General features: G+C 34.7%; 1 protein-coding gene across 9 annotated transcripts in view; it reads left to right on the top strand.

Annotated features, from left to right (window-relative positions):
• PLEKHA8 (pleckstrin homology domain containing A8) overlaps positions 1 to 16,574 on the top strand; it is a 57,336-nt gene that overhangs the window by 22,007 nt on the left and 18,755 nt on the right. For all 9 annotated transcript variants that reach the window (XR_014020978.1, XR_014020979.1, XR_014020980.1 and 6 more), the window contains exons 5-12: positions 1,148 to 1,306; positions 2,466 to 2,506; positions 4,062 to 4,219; positions 6,026 to 6,182; positions 6,584 to 6,669; positions 12,064 to 12,122; positions 13,242 to 13,372; positions 14,172 to 14,242. Coding sequence is in view for 2 of the 9 variants with exons in the window: in XM_081285432.1 (XP_081141558.1) it covers positions 1,148 to 1,306; positions 2,466 to 2,506; positions 4,062 to 4,219; positions 6,026 to 6,182; positions 6,584 to 6,669; positions 12,064 to 12,122; positions 13,242 to 13,372; positions 14,172 to 14,242 (862 nt within the window). In the remaining 7 variants the exon portion in view is untranslated. The remainder of the gene's footprint in view (positions 1 to 1,147; positions 1,307 to 2,465; positions 2,507 to 4,061; positions 4,220 to 6,025; positions 6,183 to 6,583; positions 6,670 to 12,063; positions 12,123 to 13,241; positions 13,373 to 14,171; positions 14,243 to 16,574) is intronic.

The raw sequence follows: 16,574 nt of genomic DNA, 5'->3' as shown, positions 1-16,574 counted from the left end.
TATTTAGTGGTTTTAATTATTTTTTTTTTTTTAGGTAGTAGAACACCATGCTACTAGTAATATATGCTTTTTAATAAAGGTGATTTAATTCACTTTGATTCACTTCCTTTTGGTCTCTCTCATTCATTAATCAGCTCCCTGTTGTGTAAAGATGAATGGGGAAATTAAGGACCAAAAACCATTTTAGTCCTGTTCTTGTAAAGTTTGTGATTTAGAGCAGTGATTGTCAACTCAGAGCAGCTGTGTTTCCGAGGAAATATTTGGTAATGTCTAGAGACATTTTTGGTTGTCATGATTGAAAGAGTACCACTGGTATCTAGTGGGTAGATATTCTGTTTAACATCTTTAAATGGACAGGAGGGCTATGCTCTGCCCTTGCATTCACAGGCCCCCCAAATTAGCCAGCCCATAATATCATTGGTGCTGAGTAGAGAAGTCTTGGTTTACAGAGAAGGGAAAATGTGAATGTAGCAATCTTTAATTCCAGAAAGAAAGTGCTTATAGAAATGCTGTGGGAACTTGTTTATGAAGAGTATCATCCATTAACAGTACCTGGGAGCTTATTAGACATACAAAGGTGAGAAAAATATATAGAGACCACTAAGATGTGGTCTCCTAATTCTCCAGTTAGAGTGTGTCCTCATTTTCCAGAACAACCTACTAATATCAATATCAATATCCAGAATAAAAATGCCCTGAATAAATAAACTGTACACTGAACAAATAAAGTAACTCAGAAGAAAAAATGTATTAGGTTTTTAAAGGAATTCTAATTGCTGAAACCTTGTGAATTCTTCCATGCTGAAAGCAGGTGTTGTATGTTTTCCTGGAAGCTCCACAGAAGTTCTGTGCCCAGTAGCTGGCACAGTGCTCTTCTAATGTTACTGAGCAGAAAGAAGTTATTGCCTTTAGATGGAACAGTGGATGAGTGTGAAGGGTCAGATAGAACATGAGGCCTGTGCATGATAAATAGATAAATTGGGCTAGCTCAAAATATTTTTTAAATAACTGATATACATATTTGTTCAGCAAAATAGGTGGGTACATTATTATTATTTTGTGGATAAAAACCTGTAAAGGCATAACACAATGAGACTTTGTCTTTCTTGGCAAGACAAAAGAGTCTTTCACTTTGGTCATTTTGTAGGAGGGAATTGATGTGGGAACTCTGCTGAAATCAACCTGCAATACTTTTCTGAAGACCTTGGAAGAATGCATGCAGATCGCAAATGCAGCCTTCACCTCTGAGCTTCTTTATCGCACTCCTCCAGGATCACCACAACTGGCCATGCTCAAATCCAGCAAGGTAAAAGTCTAGTTCAGTTTGGCTACAACAGAGTACAATGAAAAGTTGTAAAGTAACATCCTTTGGTGAATGATAAAGAGATTTTAGAGGACTATTTTATTTCCACTTTTTTATCTTCTCAGTCTCCCATATCTAGTAAGTTATTTTGGCAGTCTGACCACCTGTGCACAGATATCTCTAATCTAGTTCTTTCTCTCCAATGCCCCTGTAAATGAGTCTTGCCTAGAATTTTGGTGGCCTTTTTACTATCTTTAGCCTGGCTCTTCCAGTCAGCTGACAGGATTTCTGTTAATGCAGTATAAATTGGTCTGCTTTACCTAAACCTTTTAGTGACTCCCTTATCGCCTTTGGGTTAAAGATAAAACTTCCTAGCCCCTTGCCACATCACCAGCCTCTTTTCCTAACATTTCCTGGCATGAATATATTGTCTGTCATCACCCCCACCCCTTTATGTCTTTTCATGCTGCCAAGAATGCCCATCTTGGCTCTTTCCCACAGTAGCTCCCATTCATCTTCCTGGAATTCCTGGGTTGTGCTAAGGGTTCCTCCTTTCTCACATCTCCCTATTTTAGTGAAGCTAGCTTAAAAAGGGCAGAAACTGCATGGTGTTTACCTTCCTTCCTTCAGTGTTGTAGCAATACTTTGCCATAGTTTGCTGTCTATTAACATTTAATTAGCATAACTAAAATTTCAAAGAAAGCTATTCACCAGGACTTTGGCTCTGATAACTAGGACTTTGAAAAAGGCCACCTTTGTTTTCCTTAGAAATTTGGGTACTCCTGTTAGATTTAAAAGTTGGGCTAGTTGGGATCAATGACTCCATTTTAAGAAGACCTAAAATTATTTCTGATGGGTTGGGGCAGTAATATATTATGGTTATATTTATCACTTTCATGTGTGATAGAATTATAAATAATGGGGCTGGGGATGTGGCTCAAGCCGTAATGCGCTCGCCTGGTATGCGCGGGGTGCTGGGTTCGATCCTCAGCACCACATAAAAAATAAAATAAAGATGTTGTGTCCACCAAAAACTGAAAAATAAATATTAAAAAAATTCTTTCTCTCTCTCTCTTCTCTCTCTCTCTCTCTCTCTCTTAAAAAATGAATTATAAATAATGTCTCCTTGGAAGTAAACTTTATTTCTTTTCTTCTTTTAAAGATGAAACATCCGGTTGTACCAATTCATAATTCATTGGAAAGGTATATAACATTTTTTTCTTCTTTCAAAAAAACTACAGCTATTGTTATTCTTTGTTTAAAAAAAGGGAATGATATTTTGATTTTATGGTGGTTTTTCTTGTGATTTGAGATGTACCAGAAGGAAACAATATCTGACTTTCCTTTTTTGAGTGAGCTTAAAGTAGTGCAGACCTTCAGCACTAAAGGAAAGTGTTGGTATTTGCTTTAGGATATGGATCTCACCCATCATATCCTGTAACTTTTTAATCTTTCTGGAATTACCAAAGGATGGATCTTCTTTTACAGAGGAGTTAAATATTGACTTAAGTGTACTTTTATCCAGAAACACTGAATGTTATTCTGTGTTGTTTAGAAATAAAAAACCTTGAGTAACTGTATAGGTTGAAAACTTCACTTATTACCAAAATCTAAACTATTTCTGTTCTTCTAAATACTCTTTCAGTTAAAAAAAATTTTTTTTAAGTAAATGCTGAGCTGTAGATGTGGCTCAGCAGTACAGCATCAACTTGTCTAGTATGCATGAGAACTTGGGTTCATCCTCAGCACCACAAAAAGGTACACATTTACATAGTCACTGTGTTTCTATTTACTTATGTTGTATAGGCATTCCCATGTATTGACGCAATCGAGATACTTATCCTTCCAAATTATTGCTTAATAATGAATCATTATTTACTATTGTTTGCTTCTTTATTTGCTTCTTTATTACAAGATTATTCTCAATTTGGTTGTTTCTATTTTTCTAAATTTTTCTGCTAGAAACATCTACGGAGATAGATAAATAGAAACTTTTTTTTTTTTTTTTGAGGTATTGCCTCTGCATACTCCCACATTTTGAATTCTAGATTGAAATAGTGGTTTTTAGAAAATAACAAATGCTTTTCCTAGAGTCATCATATAGCTTGGATCCTTCCCCCCTTATTTTTATTGGAAGAAAATATTTTTGTCCTAATTTCTAATTTGGCTAACTATAATTCCCTATAATAAGATGTTGTGTTGTCCCTTTAACAGAATCAGTTATGTCATTTGACTGTTGAATAGGTAATTCTAAAATGTGACAGATCCCTCAAGATGTGTTTGGATTCTCCTTGGATTTTGTTTTTCTCTGAGGTATAGATTGCAGGGAGACCCCAGCATATGGCTTCTAGACAATAACTGCTAAGCAAACATTTAGAAGTGGCTAGTGGTATTGAGAAAAAGCCTCCCAGCAGGGAGTTGAAGAAGGTCAAAAAGTGTTAAATGTGGCACCTGGAGAAAGCTGATTGGAAACCAGAGGGCCGTCAATGACTATTTCCTAATGCTGGTAGGGATCAGAAAGGGTCACTTCAGGGTACAAGAAGAACCATTAGACAGATCTACTCCCACCACATATACTTATCTTGATGTCTGTGGGAGGCTAAGAGGCTTGGCTTAGTTTAACAATTTTTTTAAATCAATGTTAAAATTTAATGATTGTGAACCCTTCCCTCATCCCTCAGAGTTAGCATCTACCTGGGCAACCTATTACTAAATCACTAGACTTTTAATTTTTTTTTTCTTTATAAAAAAATTTTAGGCAAATGGAACTGAACAGTTGTGAAAATGGATCTTTAAATATGGAAATAAATGGTGATGAAGATATCCTAATGAAAAATAAGAGCTCCTTGTATTCAAAATCTTCAGAGATAGACTGCAGCATATCAAGTGAAGAAAATACTGAGGATAATATAACAGGTAAAAAACAAAGTCTGAAACAAACATTGAACAATAGAAGATTTGATGTTTTGATTTATACCCATGATGTGATACTTGATAGGGATTAGCCTCAAGACAGTATGCCAGGTATTTCCTAAAGAGCATGTTAGCTCAGTAAGACAGGTCACTTAACTGAACTACATTCTGTCATCCCATCTGAGCAGTGTTGATAAGAACATGAAGAGGAAGTTTCCTGCCTACTGTTCTTGGCTGGGATGTTCATAAACTTCCGTGAGCAGTTTTAGACAGTATGAGTACTTCACTGATACTTCGTAGTATATCTCAAAGCCTTATAGAACTTAGACAATAAGGTCAGACTGAAGAGTATATGAAATTAGGGCAGTTGAGTTTTTCATTCTCCTGGTTTCTGGTGGGGCTGAGGTTGTCAGAATTCACCAAACACCAGCCTTCTTTTTCTTCTTACGGCTAAATTTAAGGCACTATAGTTACTTTTAAATTAGCTAATTTCAATGGCACTAATCACTAAAACTCACTCTTCAGAGCAAAGATAACCATTTTAAAGCCCTGCTTACTAATAATTCAAAACTACAATTTTAAAAAATACTTCTTCCCAATCTGTCCAGAAATAAGAGACCAATTTTTTTTAGATGAAAGAAAAGAAAAAGATGTTAATCCTAGAAAATCTTTTTTTTTAATTTTTTTTTTAGTTGTAGATTACCACAATACCTTTATTTATTTATTTATTTATTTATTTTTATGTGATGCTGAGGATCAAGCCCAGTGTCTCACACGTGCTAGGCGAGCGCTCTACTGCTGAGCTACAGTTCCAGCCCCAAATCCTGGAAAATCTTAGTTGTTAATATAAGAAAAGTAATATATACAACATTGAAGTCTTATCTCTTGAGTAAATGACAGAAAAAAATTTTATCAAAACATATTGTCATATATTTTACCCAATAATTTTACTTCTAGGGATTTCTCTTTAAGAGTTAGCTTTCTGCAGGCCTCTAATCACATTTACATCAACCAGTCGATACATAATCATGTTTTAAGTGTATTTCTGTTTAATGTATTGTTTAATCAACTATACATATTGTTGATTCATTAAGATTGAACTCACAACCAACAGCTCTATGAGTCATGCCTGAATGAAGTTTATCTGAAACACGTATTTTATCCATAAGCCACATCATAGCTTATGTACATTATGCTTATGTATATGAGACAGTAGTGTATTTGGGGGGTCCTTTAAACAGCAAAAACAACAACAAATACCCTAACATGGAAAAAAATGTGGCACTAAATAAGGATATTTATTTATAATATGAGAACTGAAATAAGAAGGCAAAGCATCACCCTGTTCCACCTCAGCTAGGAATGTGCCTATCAAGTGACAAGTGTTTCTCCATTCTGCATATGTCCACAAAATGGAAAAGTGCTACAAATATTGATTTTGGGGTTATAAATGGTTTTATAAGTAGATTAAATCACAAATACAGAATATGCAGATTGACTGAGGATTATCTATACATATAATAGTAAGATTTTAGAAATCACCAAAATGTCCTTCACATGGTCATTAAAATCAAGTTTTTGAAGAATGTTGAATAAGGAAATATTCATGAAACACTGTTCATCAAAAATAAGCAAGATACAAATCAATTTTTAATCCTAATTTGGTATGTTTGTACATTTATGTTTATGTTGTAAATACTTCACAAATTTTTATCTCTGTACAGTTTTCCAATTTTTAGAAATTTTTACGAATATGAATTTTTTAAATAAGCAAATAATAGGTTAGTAATAGGTTCCTCTACTTTGCAGTCCAAGGTGAAATAATTAAGGAAAATGGAGAGAAAAACCTGGGAAATGACAACGACTTGGCACAGTCTGGATCAGATTCCTCAAGTTGCTCTCCAGAATCCCTCTGGGAAGAAGGCAAAGAAGTTATTCCAACTTTTTTTAGTACCATGAACACCAGGTACCTCCCTCTATAATCACTAACACTTGAACACCAGTTTCTCTTTTGCAAAATCAGTCATAGTGGTCCTTTTAGGTGATGGTATATTCTAATAGAATAGAGAGTATGGTATATCAGGTATCTACTTTACTATTTACCATAAGGGTGGATGAGAAGGAATTGGATTATGAGTGTGTAATCTGAACAAATTTAAGCTTGCTTTGTTAGAGTATCTTTGGAAAATTATTTTAATGGACCATTTTATAATTACAGAAAAAGAAAAGAAATGGCTGTGGCATTTCCGTGAAATCAGACCATTTGGTTTGCCCTGTAGAAAGGCAGCTGTTTCTGAATCTGAACTGCAGAGAATGCTGATGTTGTATTTTCAATCTTTCCTTCTCTGTTATCACAAAATTGTTTAGCTTTAGTGACATTGAACTTCTGGAAGACAGTGGCATTCCCACAGAAGCATTCTTGGCATCATGTTATGCTGTGGTTCCAGTATTAGGTAAGATTTCTGTAGTTACCTTATTCATTTCCTTCTAGAATTTGTCTTCATTTAACATTGAACTCTCAACCAACAGCACTGAGTCATGCCAGAATTAAGCTTATCTGAAACACATATTTTGTCCATAAGCCACATCACAGACTTCTCATGCTTATGTACACTAAATAGCACTATATTTGGGGGGCCCTCTAAACAGCAAAGTTAACAGCAGAAAAATACCCTAACATGCAAAAAATGTGACACTAAATAAGGATATTTGTTTATAATATGAGAACTGGAGAAATATCCTAGACTATATGTAAATTGAGACATGCTTTATGGCCTTAAGCATTATTGCATACTCTCATTTCATTTGTAATTATGATCAAATATTTTAAAGAATTCTGCTTTCTGGAAAGCATTCATAAAAGTAAAAGTGAAAGTAGTTGAGGAATAGGACTTCAAATTTATTGGTACTATGAAAAAATATTTTACCAGTAATAAAATTTTTCAAAGAATAAAAAATATTACATATATAAATTTGCTTAAGCTCGAATTTACTTATGTAAAATCGGTAATACCAGGGATTGCTAATGTGTTGAAATTTACTGTATGACCCATTTAATCATCTACCTTTCTAAATTGAGGTGTAACTTTCATGGAACGTAAGAACTATGATTCAGTCAGTTTTCATAAGTGCACCCAGCCTATGAATTCACATCCCTATCAAAATACAGAATATATTAATCACTTCAGGACATTTTTCTCTATGCCAGTTGGTATTCAGTGCACTCCCCACCCCGAGGTGATCATTTTATTGATTTCCATTGCCATAAGTTAGTTTTGCCTATTCTAAAACTTCATGTAAATGTACTCTTTTGCATCTGGCTTTCCTTGTTTAGTGTGTTTTTTGAGATTCATCTTTGTTGTACATATCAGTTGTTCTTTGCTTTGTAGTGCTAAGTAGGAGTCCTGTAAATGAATATTGATCCTATTGATGGACATTTGGGTAGTTCACATTATAAATGAAGTTGCTTTGAACATTTTTGTGTCTGGGCATATATTTATGTCTCTCAAGTAAATCTCTTGGAGCAGAATTGCTGGTTAGTAAATTTAACTTTATAATAATTTCCCAGTTTATACAGTTGTTGCACAATTGTACATATCCAGCAGCAGCATATGAATATTATAGTTTCTGTACATCTTTACTAGCTTTGGTGATGTCAGTATTTCTGGGTTTTGCCGTTCTTGTGTTTAATAATATCTCATTGTGGCTTTAATTTGCATTTCCCTGATGACTAGTAATGTTGAATACTTTTTCATGTAATTATTGGCAATTGCTCTATCTTCTGTGAAGTTTCTGTTTGCATCTTTAACCCATTTTAAACAGTTGGTTATTTTTCTTTTCTTATTGAGTTGCAAGAGTTCCTTGCATATTCTGAATAAAATTCTGTTGTAGACCTATATATTTTGAATATTTTCCCTCAGACTATGGCTTGCTTTTTTCTTTTTTATGGTATCTTTGAAAAGCAGAAGTTTTTAGTTTTGACAGAGTCCAACCTATTCTTTGTAGTTAATGGTTTCGGTGTCCTAAGAAACCTTTATTTACCACAACCAAAGGTCATAGAGATATTTTCTTGTATATTCTTCTAGATTCTTTAATTTCTACATTTATATCCATAATCCATCTTGGAATTATTTTTGTACATGGTAGAAAGTAAGGAATTGAGTTTCAGTTTTGTTTTCCTTATGATAATGTGGCTATTTAAAAATCATTCGGCAAAAACTATTATTTTCTCCTTAAACATTTCTCTGACACCTTAGTTGAAAACCAGTTTGCCTTATAAAATGGGTTTGTTAGCTGGGCATGGTGGTGCATGCCAGTAATCCCAGCAGCAATTAAAGTTTTGGGGAGGAAGATCTTTTAAATTTATTGTGAACCACACATACACACATATCTCCATTCACTTAAGTCATCTTTATTTTCTCTAGAAATGTTTTTTATATTTTTGTCTTTTAAAATTAAAGGCATAAAAATTGGAAAAGAAGAACTTAAATTATCACTATTTGCAGATGACATGATTCTATACCTAGAAGACCCAAAAGGGTCTACAAAAAAACTACTAGAACTAATAAATGAATTCAGCAAAGTGGCAGGATATAAAATCAACACGCATAAATCAAAGGCATTTCTGTATATCAGCGACAAAACTTCTGAAATGGAAATGAGGAAAAACACTCCATTCACAATATCCGCAAAAAAAATAAAATACTTGGGAATCAACCTAACAAAAGAGGTGAAAGACCTATACAATGAAAACTACAGAACCCTAAAGAGAGAAATAGAAGAGGATCTTAGAAGATGGAAAAATATACCTTGTTCATGGATAGGCAGAACTAACATCATCAAAATGGCAATATTACCAAAAGTTCTCTATAGGTTTAATGCAATGCCAATCAAAATACCAACGGCATTTCTTGTAGAAATAGATAAAGCAATCATGAAATTCATATGGAAAAATAAAAGACCCAGAATAGCAAAAGCAATGCTAAGCAGAAAGTGTGAATCAGGCGGTATAGCGATACCAGATTTCAAACTATATTACAGAGCAATAGTGACAAAAACAGCATGGTACTGGTACCAAAACAGGCGGGTGGACCAATGGTATAAAATAGAGGACACAGAGACTAATCCACAAAGTTACAACTATCTTATATTTGATAAAGGGGCTATAAGCATGCAATGGAGGAAGGATAGCATCTTCAACAAATGGTGTTGGGAAAACTGGAAATCCATATGCAACAAAATGAAACTGAATCCCTTTCTCTCGCCATGCACAAAAGTTAACTCAAAATGGATCAAGGAGCTTGATATCAAATCAGAAACTCTGCGTCTGATAGAAGATAAAGTTGGCTCCGATCTACAGATTGTGGGGTCGGGCCCCAAATTCCTTAATAGGACACCCATAGCACAAGAGTTAACAACTAGAATCAACAAATGGGACTTAATTAAACTTAAAAGTTTTTTCTCAGCAAAAGAAACAATAAGAGAGGTAAATAGGGAGCCTACATCCTGGGAACAAATTTTTACGCCTCACACTTCAGATAGAGCCCTAATATCCAGAGTATACAAAGAACTCAAAAAATTAGACAATAAGATAACAAATAACCCAATCAACAAATGGGCCAAGGACCTGAACAGACACTTCTCAGAGGAGGATATACAATCAATCAACAAGTACATGAAAAAATGCTCTCCATCTCTAGCAGTCAGAGAAATGCAAATCAAAACCACCCTAAGATACCATCTCACTCCAGTAAGATTGGCAGCCACTATGAAGTCAAACAACAACAAGTGCTGGCGAGGATGTGGAGAAAAGGGTACACTTGTACATTGCTGGTGGGACTGCAAATTGGTGCGGCCAATTTGGAAAGCAGTTTGGAGATTCCTGGGAAAGCTGGGAATGGAACCACCATTTGACCCTGCTATTGCCCTTCTCGGACTATTCCCTGAAGACCTCAAAAAAGCATGCTACAGGGATACTGCCACATCAATGTTCATAGCAGCACAATTCACAATAGCTAGACTGTGGAACCAACCCAGATGCCCTTCAATAGATGAATGGATAAAAAAAATGTGGCATCTATTCACAATGGAGTACTATGCAGCAATAAAAAATGACAAAATCATAGAATTTTCAGGGAAATGGTTGGTACTAGAGCAGATTATGCTTAGTGAAGCTAGCCAAACCCTAAAAAACAAATACCAAATGTCTTCTTTGATATAATGAGAGCAACTAAGAACAGAGCAGTGAGGAAGAGTAGGAAGAAAAAATTAACATTAAACAGAGACTTGAGATGGGAGGGAAAGGGAGAGAAAAGGGAAATTGCATGGAAATGAAGGGAGACCCTCATTGCTAAACAAAATTACACATAAGAGGTTGTGAGGGGAATGGGAAAATAAACAAAGAGAGAAATGAATTACAGTAGATGGGATAGAGAGAGAAGTTGGGAGGGGAGGGGAGGGGGGATAGTAGGGGATAGGAAAGGTAGCAGAATACAACAATTACTATTAGGGCATTATGTAAAATTGTGGATGTGTAACCGACGTGATTCTGCTATCTGCATTTGGGGTAAAATTGGGGGTTCATAACCCACTTCAATCTAATGTATGAAATATCATATGTCAAGAGCTTTGTAATGTTATGAACAACCAATAAAAAAAAAATATTTTTGTCTTTTATTAGGAATAAATGTTGGAATTTTATGCTTTTGATGCTATTGTAAAAATGTTTTATTTTCCAATTATTCATTGATAATATGTAGATAAATTGATTTTTGTATGCTTAAGAGTTATTTTAATAATCACGAATGAGCTAATTTTATCAAATGCTTTTCTGTAGTTATGGTAATCATTGTGTATTTTCCTTGTAATTTATTACTGTAGTGAATTACGTTGTTTAGACTCATTTAATTCTATTGATGTTTCTATCATCTTGCCATTTATTTTGTTTTCCTATCTGCTCTTTGTTCCTTTTCTACTCTTCCCTGATTTTTAGCCAGCGAATCAGTTTTTTGGTTTTTTTAGTACGCTACTTTATTTCCTTCTTTTTTTTTTTTTAAGCTATCTGTCTTTTAAGTCAATCAAGTGGTTTTTTTTTTGGGGGGGAGCATTCCTTTCTGACTTTTTACTTATATTCCTTTATTATACTATACTCTTTTATTATACTTATACTCCTATTTATAGTAAAAAATTATATTTGGTATACTTAAATAGTTAAAATCAGTAGATTTTACTTAGCAGAGTTAAATTTATTAAAAATACTTCCACCTAACAGAAATAAACATTCAAATCACATATGTAATTTTAAGTTTTCTATAAGTTGCATTAAAATAGTAAAGTAAAAGTTAATTCTAATAACATTTTAAATATAGTATATCCAGAATATCATCTCAACATATAGTCAGTTAAAATAATCATTAATGAGATATGTTGTTTAATTTCTTCAGTACTACGTCTTCAAAATCTTGTATGTGTTTTATACTTATAGTACATTTCAATATGGATCAAGCCACATTGCCTATGCTAAATATTCACATATCTGGTAACTACCATATTAGACAGTACAATGCTAAGGATTTCAAATATGTTTTCTAAATTTATAAGATTATCTTCATCTCACCTTCCACTTAGGACCATGTTATAGTTATTCCACCTCATAGTAGTAAAATAGAAAAAGGTTATAACAATGTCAAGCTTTTTAGAAAATGATTTAGAAGCAAAAATTAAAGTTGTTGGAGAAAAGACCTTCTAAACTTATTGTTATCATAAAATATTTCCCATGAAAAATTTTAAAAAGATACTTTTCACTTGAAAAATTACTTTTTCAAACATGTTTTTATTCTTTCTTCCAGACAAACTTGGTCCTACAGTGTTTGCTCCTGTTAAGATGGATCTTGTTGGAAATATCAAGGTGAGTATACTGGCTGATATCTGAGAAAACTTGCAAACATTTTTAATACTTTTGTGTTTGCTAATAATAAACCAACAAGTTACAAAGGTACTATAAGCCAGGCATGGTGGCACACATCAATAATCCCAGTGGCTTGGAAGGCTGAGGCAGCCTCAGCAAAAGTAAAGCACTAAGCAATTCAGTATGATCCTGTCTCTAAATAAAATACAAAATGTTTGGGGTGGGGATGTGGTCAAGGGCCCTGACTTCAATCCACAGTATCCAAAAGAAAAAGAAGTTACTATAGCTCTTTAACAGAGCAACTCTCTTTTCCCAGTTGGAATGCTTAGTAGGGGAATGACAATAAGCCTTTATTATATACGACAAAGGAAGTTTTCAAACCTGGAGCATGGATCAGTGGAGAATTACTCTTATATCAATACTGACTCTGTGATTTTTAGATTTAAACAATGACAGTTATATTTTTTCAAAAAGTTTATTAGTGAAAATAGTTGTTAATGGTCTGATTCCCAACAGGCCCAACTTCCAGGTTCAGCTGTGGAAGCATAGCAACACACTTGTTTCTGAGCCTCCTCCTTCCCAGTAAAATGAGAGAGTTGTACACATTACTTCCAACTTTTAAAGTTTTGGGTCCCTTTTAAAATGTAGATTGAATATTATCTTCTTGAGAATACAGTACCCAATACAAATCTGCGGTTCTCATCACAGATTGTGTGCTCTTTGAGGAAGCAGTGTAAGGAATTTCTGTAGATATACATTTCTTTACTATAATTTGGAGGGACTAGTTGCTTGAAATCTCATTCAAACAAATGATGATTTAGTTTTATAATCAAGATGAAAATGATTTACCAAACACAGCTGTAAGGGAGGTTCTAAGGCAGGAAAAAGTATACTTCAGGAATAATACTTTAAAACTCTGGGACTGTTTAATTCCAGCATAATCCTCATAGAATCTCAAACAGAAAAACAAACAAACCCACATTGCTTTGAAAACATAAGGAAGGAGGTCTTTTATTTCTTAAGAGCCTTCTTGCCAAATGTGCAAATCTCAATAACTATACTGATTTGCTTGGTGACTTTAACATTATTAACTTAGATTATTTCCATTTTTTTCTCCAGAAAGTAAATCAGAAGTATATAACCAACAAGGAAGAATTTACTACCCTCCAGAAGATAGTGCTACATGAAGTGGAGGCGGATGTAGCTCAGGTTAGGAACTCAGCCACTGAAGCCCTCTTGTGGCTGAAGAGGTGAGGCAGTCAGGGTGGGGCAGCAGATAAATCTAGCTTGATTAAAATGTTAGCACCAAAAAATTGTTGTACAAAGGATACTACTTCAGAATAAAGACTCAAACCAAAATCTATAGCTTTTTATTTTAGAAGGGCTAATGAATAGAATGCCAGGTTTTTGTGTGCATACCTCTTGATGGTGATAAATATTATAATAATATTAACAGTATATATAAGATAGGAATCTTTTAAAAAATATTTTTAGTTGTAGATGAATACAATAATTTTACTTGTTTATTTTTTTTATGTGGTCCTGAGGATCAAACCAAGTACCTCACATGTGTGAGGTAAGCTTTCTACTGAGCCACAACCCCAGCCCATAAGATAGAAATCTTAAAGGACAGGAAAGCCAACTCATCTCTCTTAGAGTTGTGGTTTTCCAACTTTAGTGACATCAGAATCTCCTGGAGGGTTTGTTAGAAACACTGGACTCAGAACTAGAGTTTCTGATTCCCTAAGTCTGAGGTAGGGCCCAGAATTTGGATTTCTAATAGATCTCCAAGTGATGCCCAAACCATCAGTGCTGTGACTACACATTTTGAAGACCACTGCCTTAGGTTTTATCAGATGGGTTGAGGGGTCTAGAGCATCCTAAAGGGAAATGTCAGGGAAGAAACTCAGAAAGGATCACCGTATGATTTGACCTGATTACTAAGCCCAAAATATTAGTGAAGTAGAAGCTGGCATCTGCCATTTCTTTATACTCATTCTGTATAAATGAACTTAAAAGATAATAATTATTCCTCTTTTTTCGTTTTAGAGGTCTCAAATTTTTAAAAGGGTTTTTGACAGAAGTGAAAAATGGAGAAAAGGATATTCAGACAGCCCTGAGTAAGTGATATTTACATTTTGATTAGTTGAATAGGCTTTGGAATTGAGACCCCCATGTAGGAAGAGACAGGGTACAGGGAAAATTTGTGTTGTTTGGGATTTGATTTCTCTTTTCTTATTTCAGTATTATTCACTATTTGATTCCTATATGTGTAATTTTTAAAAGACCCATGAGACTTAGTAACTTAGTAATCTTGGTACTTAGTAATCTAGTTCTAACTTACTAAAAATCAGTATGCCCTAGGAAGCACTGAACTGATGGAAAGCCATTCCTTAGTCTTAATGGGAATCATGGGATTTGCTCTAGAGTGAGATTGAGGGCTGATTATCATCCTGCATTCCCATTTTGTAGTGGTAGAACTGAAATTGGGAGGAAGGAGACTTGATTGCAGTGACTGCAACAAGGTGTTTAATAACACTGGATAGGTGGGTTGGTGGATAGATTTATCTATCAGACCAATTTTGGAAAATGTTAGGATTTGGAAGCATCTTCACCATGTTCCTAGTGGAGTGGCTGACCTCTCACCTTAGCTTATAGGTAATTCTTCCAGCATGGGCCTTGAAGCATGTGGGGGGAAGGATGAGATTGTATATTATTTCTAAGCCTCATATTATCATAATGTATACAGCCAAGCACTAAGTAGCTATGATTATAAATGGTGAAATGAATTAACTGATGCTTCTGGAGGGCTGGAGAGTCAAGTTCTGACATTTCTCAGTTTTACAGATATCTTCTACCTTCCTTTGTTAATCCTCCTCTGGGCTACAAGTCTAGGATTCTGCCCTGTTTTGATTTCCCCAGGCCATACCATCTAGAAATACTGGTGTGCCATGAAACAATCAGTGCTGACATCTCTGTAGCAGATATCTTAATCATCCCATAAATCTGGTTTTGCACAGTAGGGAACCAGAAGCATTAATGATTATAAAATACTTGCTTCAGGTCCCCAGAAAGGTCTAAAGCAAGGTCACTTTGGGATCCTTGCCTTAAAAGTGCCAAAGGTTTCTTCTACAAAGTGTCTTTACCCATTCCTGGACTACCTGCATATTTGAGTTCCCCATTTATCCCTTAAATAAAAATATCTCTTGGGATATTTTAATATTCCAGATTTCTTGCTGCTAGTCAGTGTATGGAGATAAAGGACCCCTAAACTACCATCTATAATGTGTACATTATAATAATAATGTTCAGATTCACATCAAAGAAGGTTTTCTTGCTTAAAATCATGTCTTTGATTTTAATATCCCAAATTTCTTGCTGCTAGTCAGTGTATGGAGATAAAGGGCCCCTAAACTACCATCTTCCTGCCCCTTCAGATACAGGCAAATAAGCTTTGTACAAACATGTTTTTTATGAAAAGTACTCATACAATAGCTATTTATACCTCATAGGCTCCTTGCATATTTTTTTCCCCAAGATAATGGCTTTTCTTATTTTAAAGTCAAAGCCTTTACAAGTGGAACTGATATTTTGTCTAAAATGAGGCAAATTATCATTTTTTTAATTCTAAAATTGATTATTGTAGTAAAAGTACTGTTAAAGACTGCCAGGTATAACTACTACACTAAGTTCTACATAAATATTTAATCTTCCAAATGACTGTGAATAAACTGAGGTTTTTGAAAAGTAAGTAAATTTCTTTGGATTTCTAAATCTAGATCACTGGTCCACAAGCTGGTCCACGAACTGTAGAGCATCTTCATCACTTTGAAACTTACTAGAAATTCAGACCCTCAGTCTCCACTCTACCTGCTGAATCAGAAACTTCAGGGTGGGGCCTAGTAGCCATGTGTTAAGAAGTCATCCAGGATGATTCTAATGCATGCCAAAGTTTGAGACCTACTCAGCAAGACAGGCCATTGAAGTTCACCTGCCACTTGGCTACATCTTGATTATTTGGGGATTTTATTTTTTCTGCATCTGAGAGATTATTCATGAGCAGGACTTAAAGTGCAAAAGTTAGTCACAACATCAGTCAATTTTGCCTCCTTTTCATCATAATTAGATAGCTTTTCAATAAAACGCTGCTTAGGAAAGTTTTTGAGGTAAATGCTCATAAAACTTGTAGTCTTTGTGGCCTTAGAGATGGGAGATGATATGTCAAGGTTTTCAATGATACAATGGAAACCTTAGTGTCTATCCTTTCTGGAAAAGTCATCTGTTCTTATTGTATTGCTGGAGTGCTGTGACCTGGAACAGTTCCCAGCACCTGAAAGGATGCCTTAGGCTTTACATAGCTTCTTTATACACTTGAATCCCCGTTGTGGTGATCAGAGTGATCAGAGTTAAACCTTTGGGTGATCTCTTGCCAACAGTTTCTCTATATCCTCA

This window comes from Spermophilus citellus (assembly GCF_964194105.1).
Source record: "Spermophilus citellus genome assembly, chromosome: 3".
NCBI classification, from domain to species: domain Eukaryota; kingdom Metazoa; phylum Chordata; class Mammalia; order Rodentia; family Sciuridae; genus Spermophilus; species Spermophilus citellus.
The sequence above is the reverse complement of the archived record's forward strand: the minus strand, read 5'-3'. Positions and strand labels throughout refer to the sequence as shown.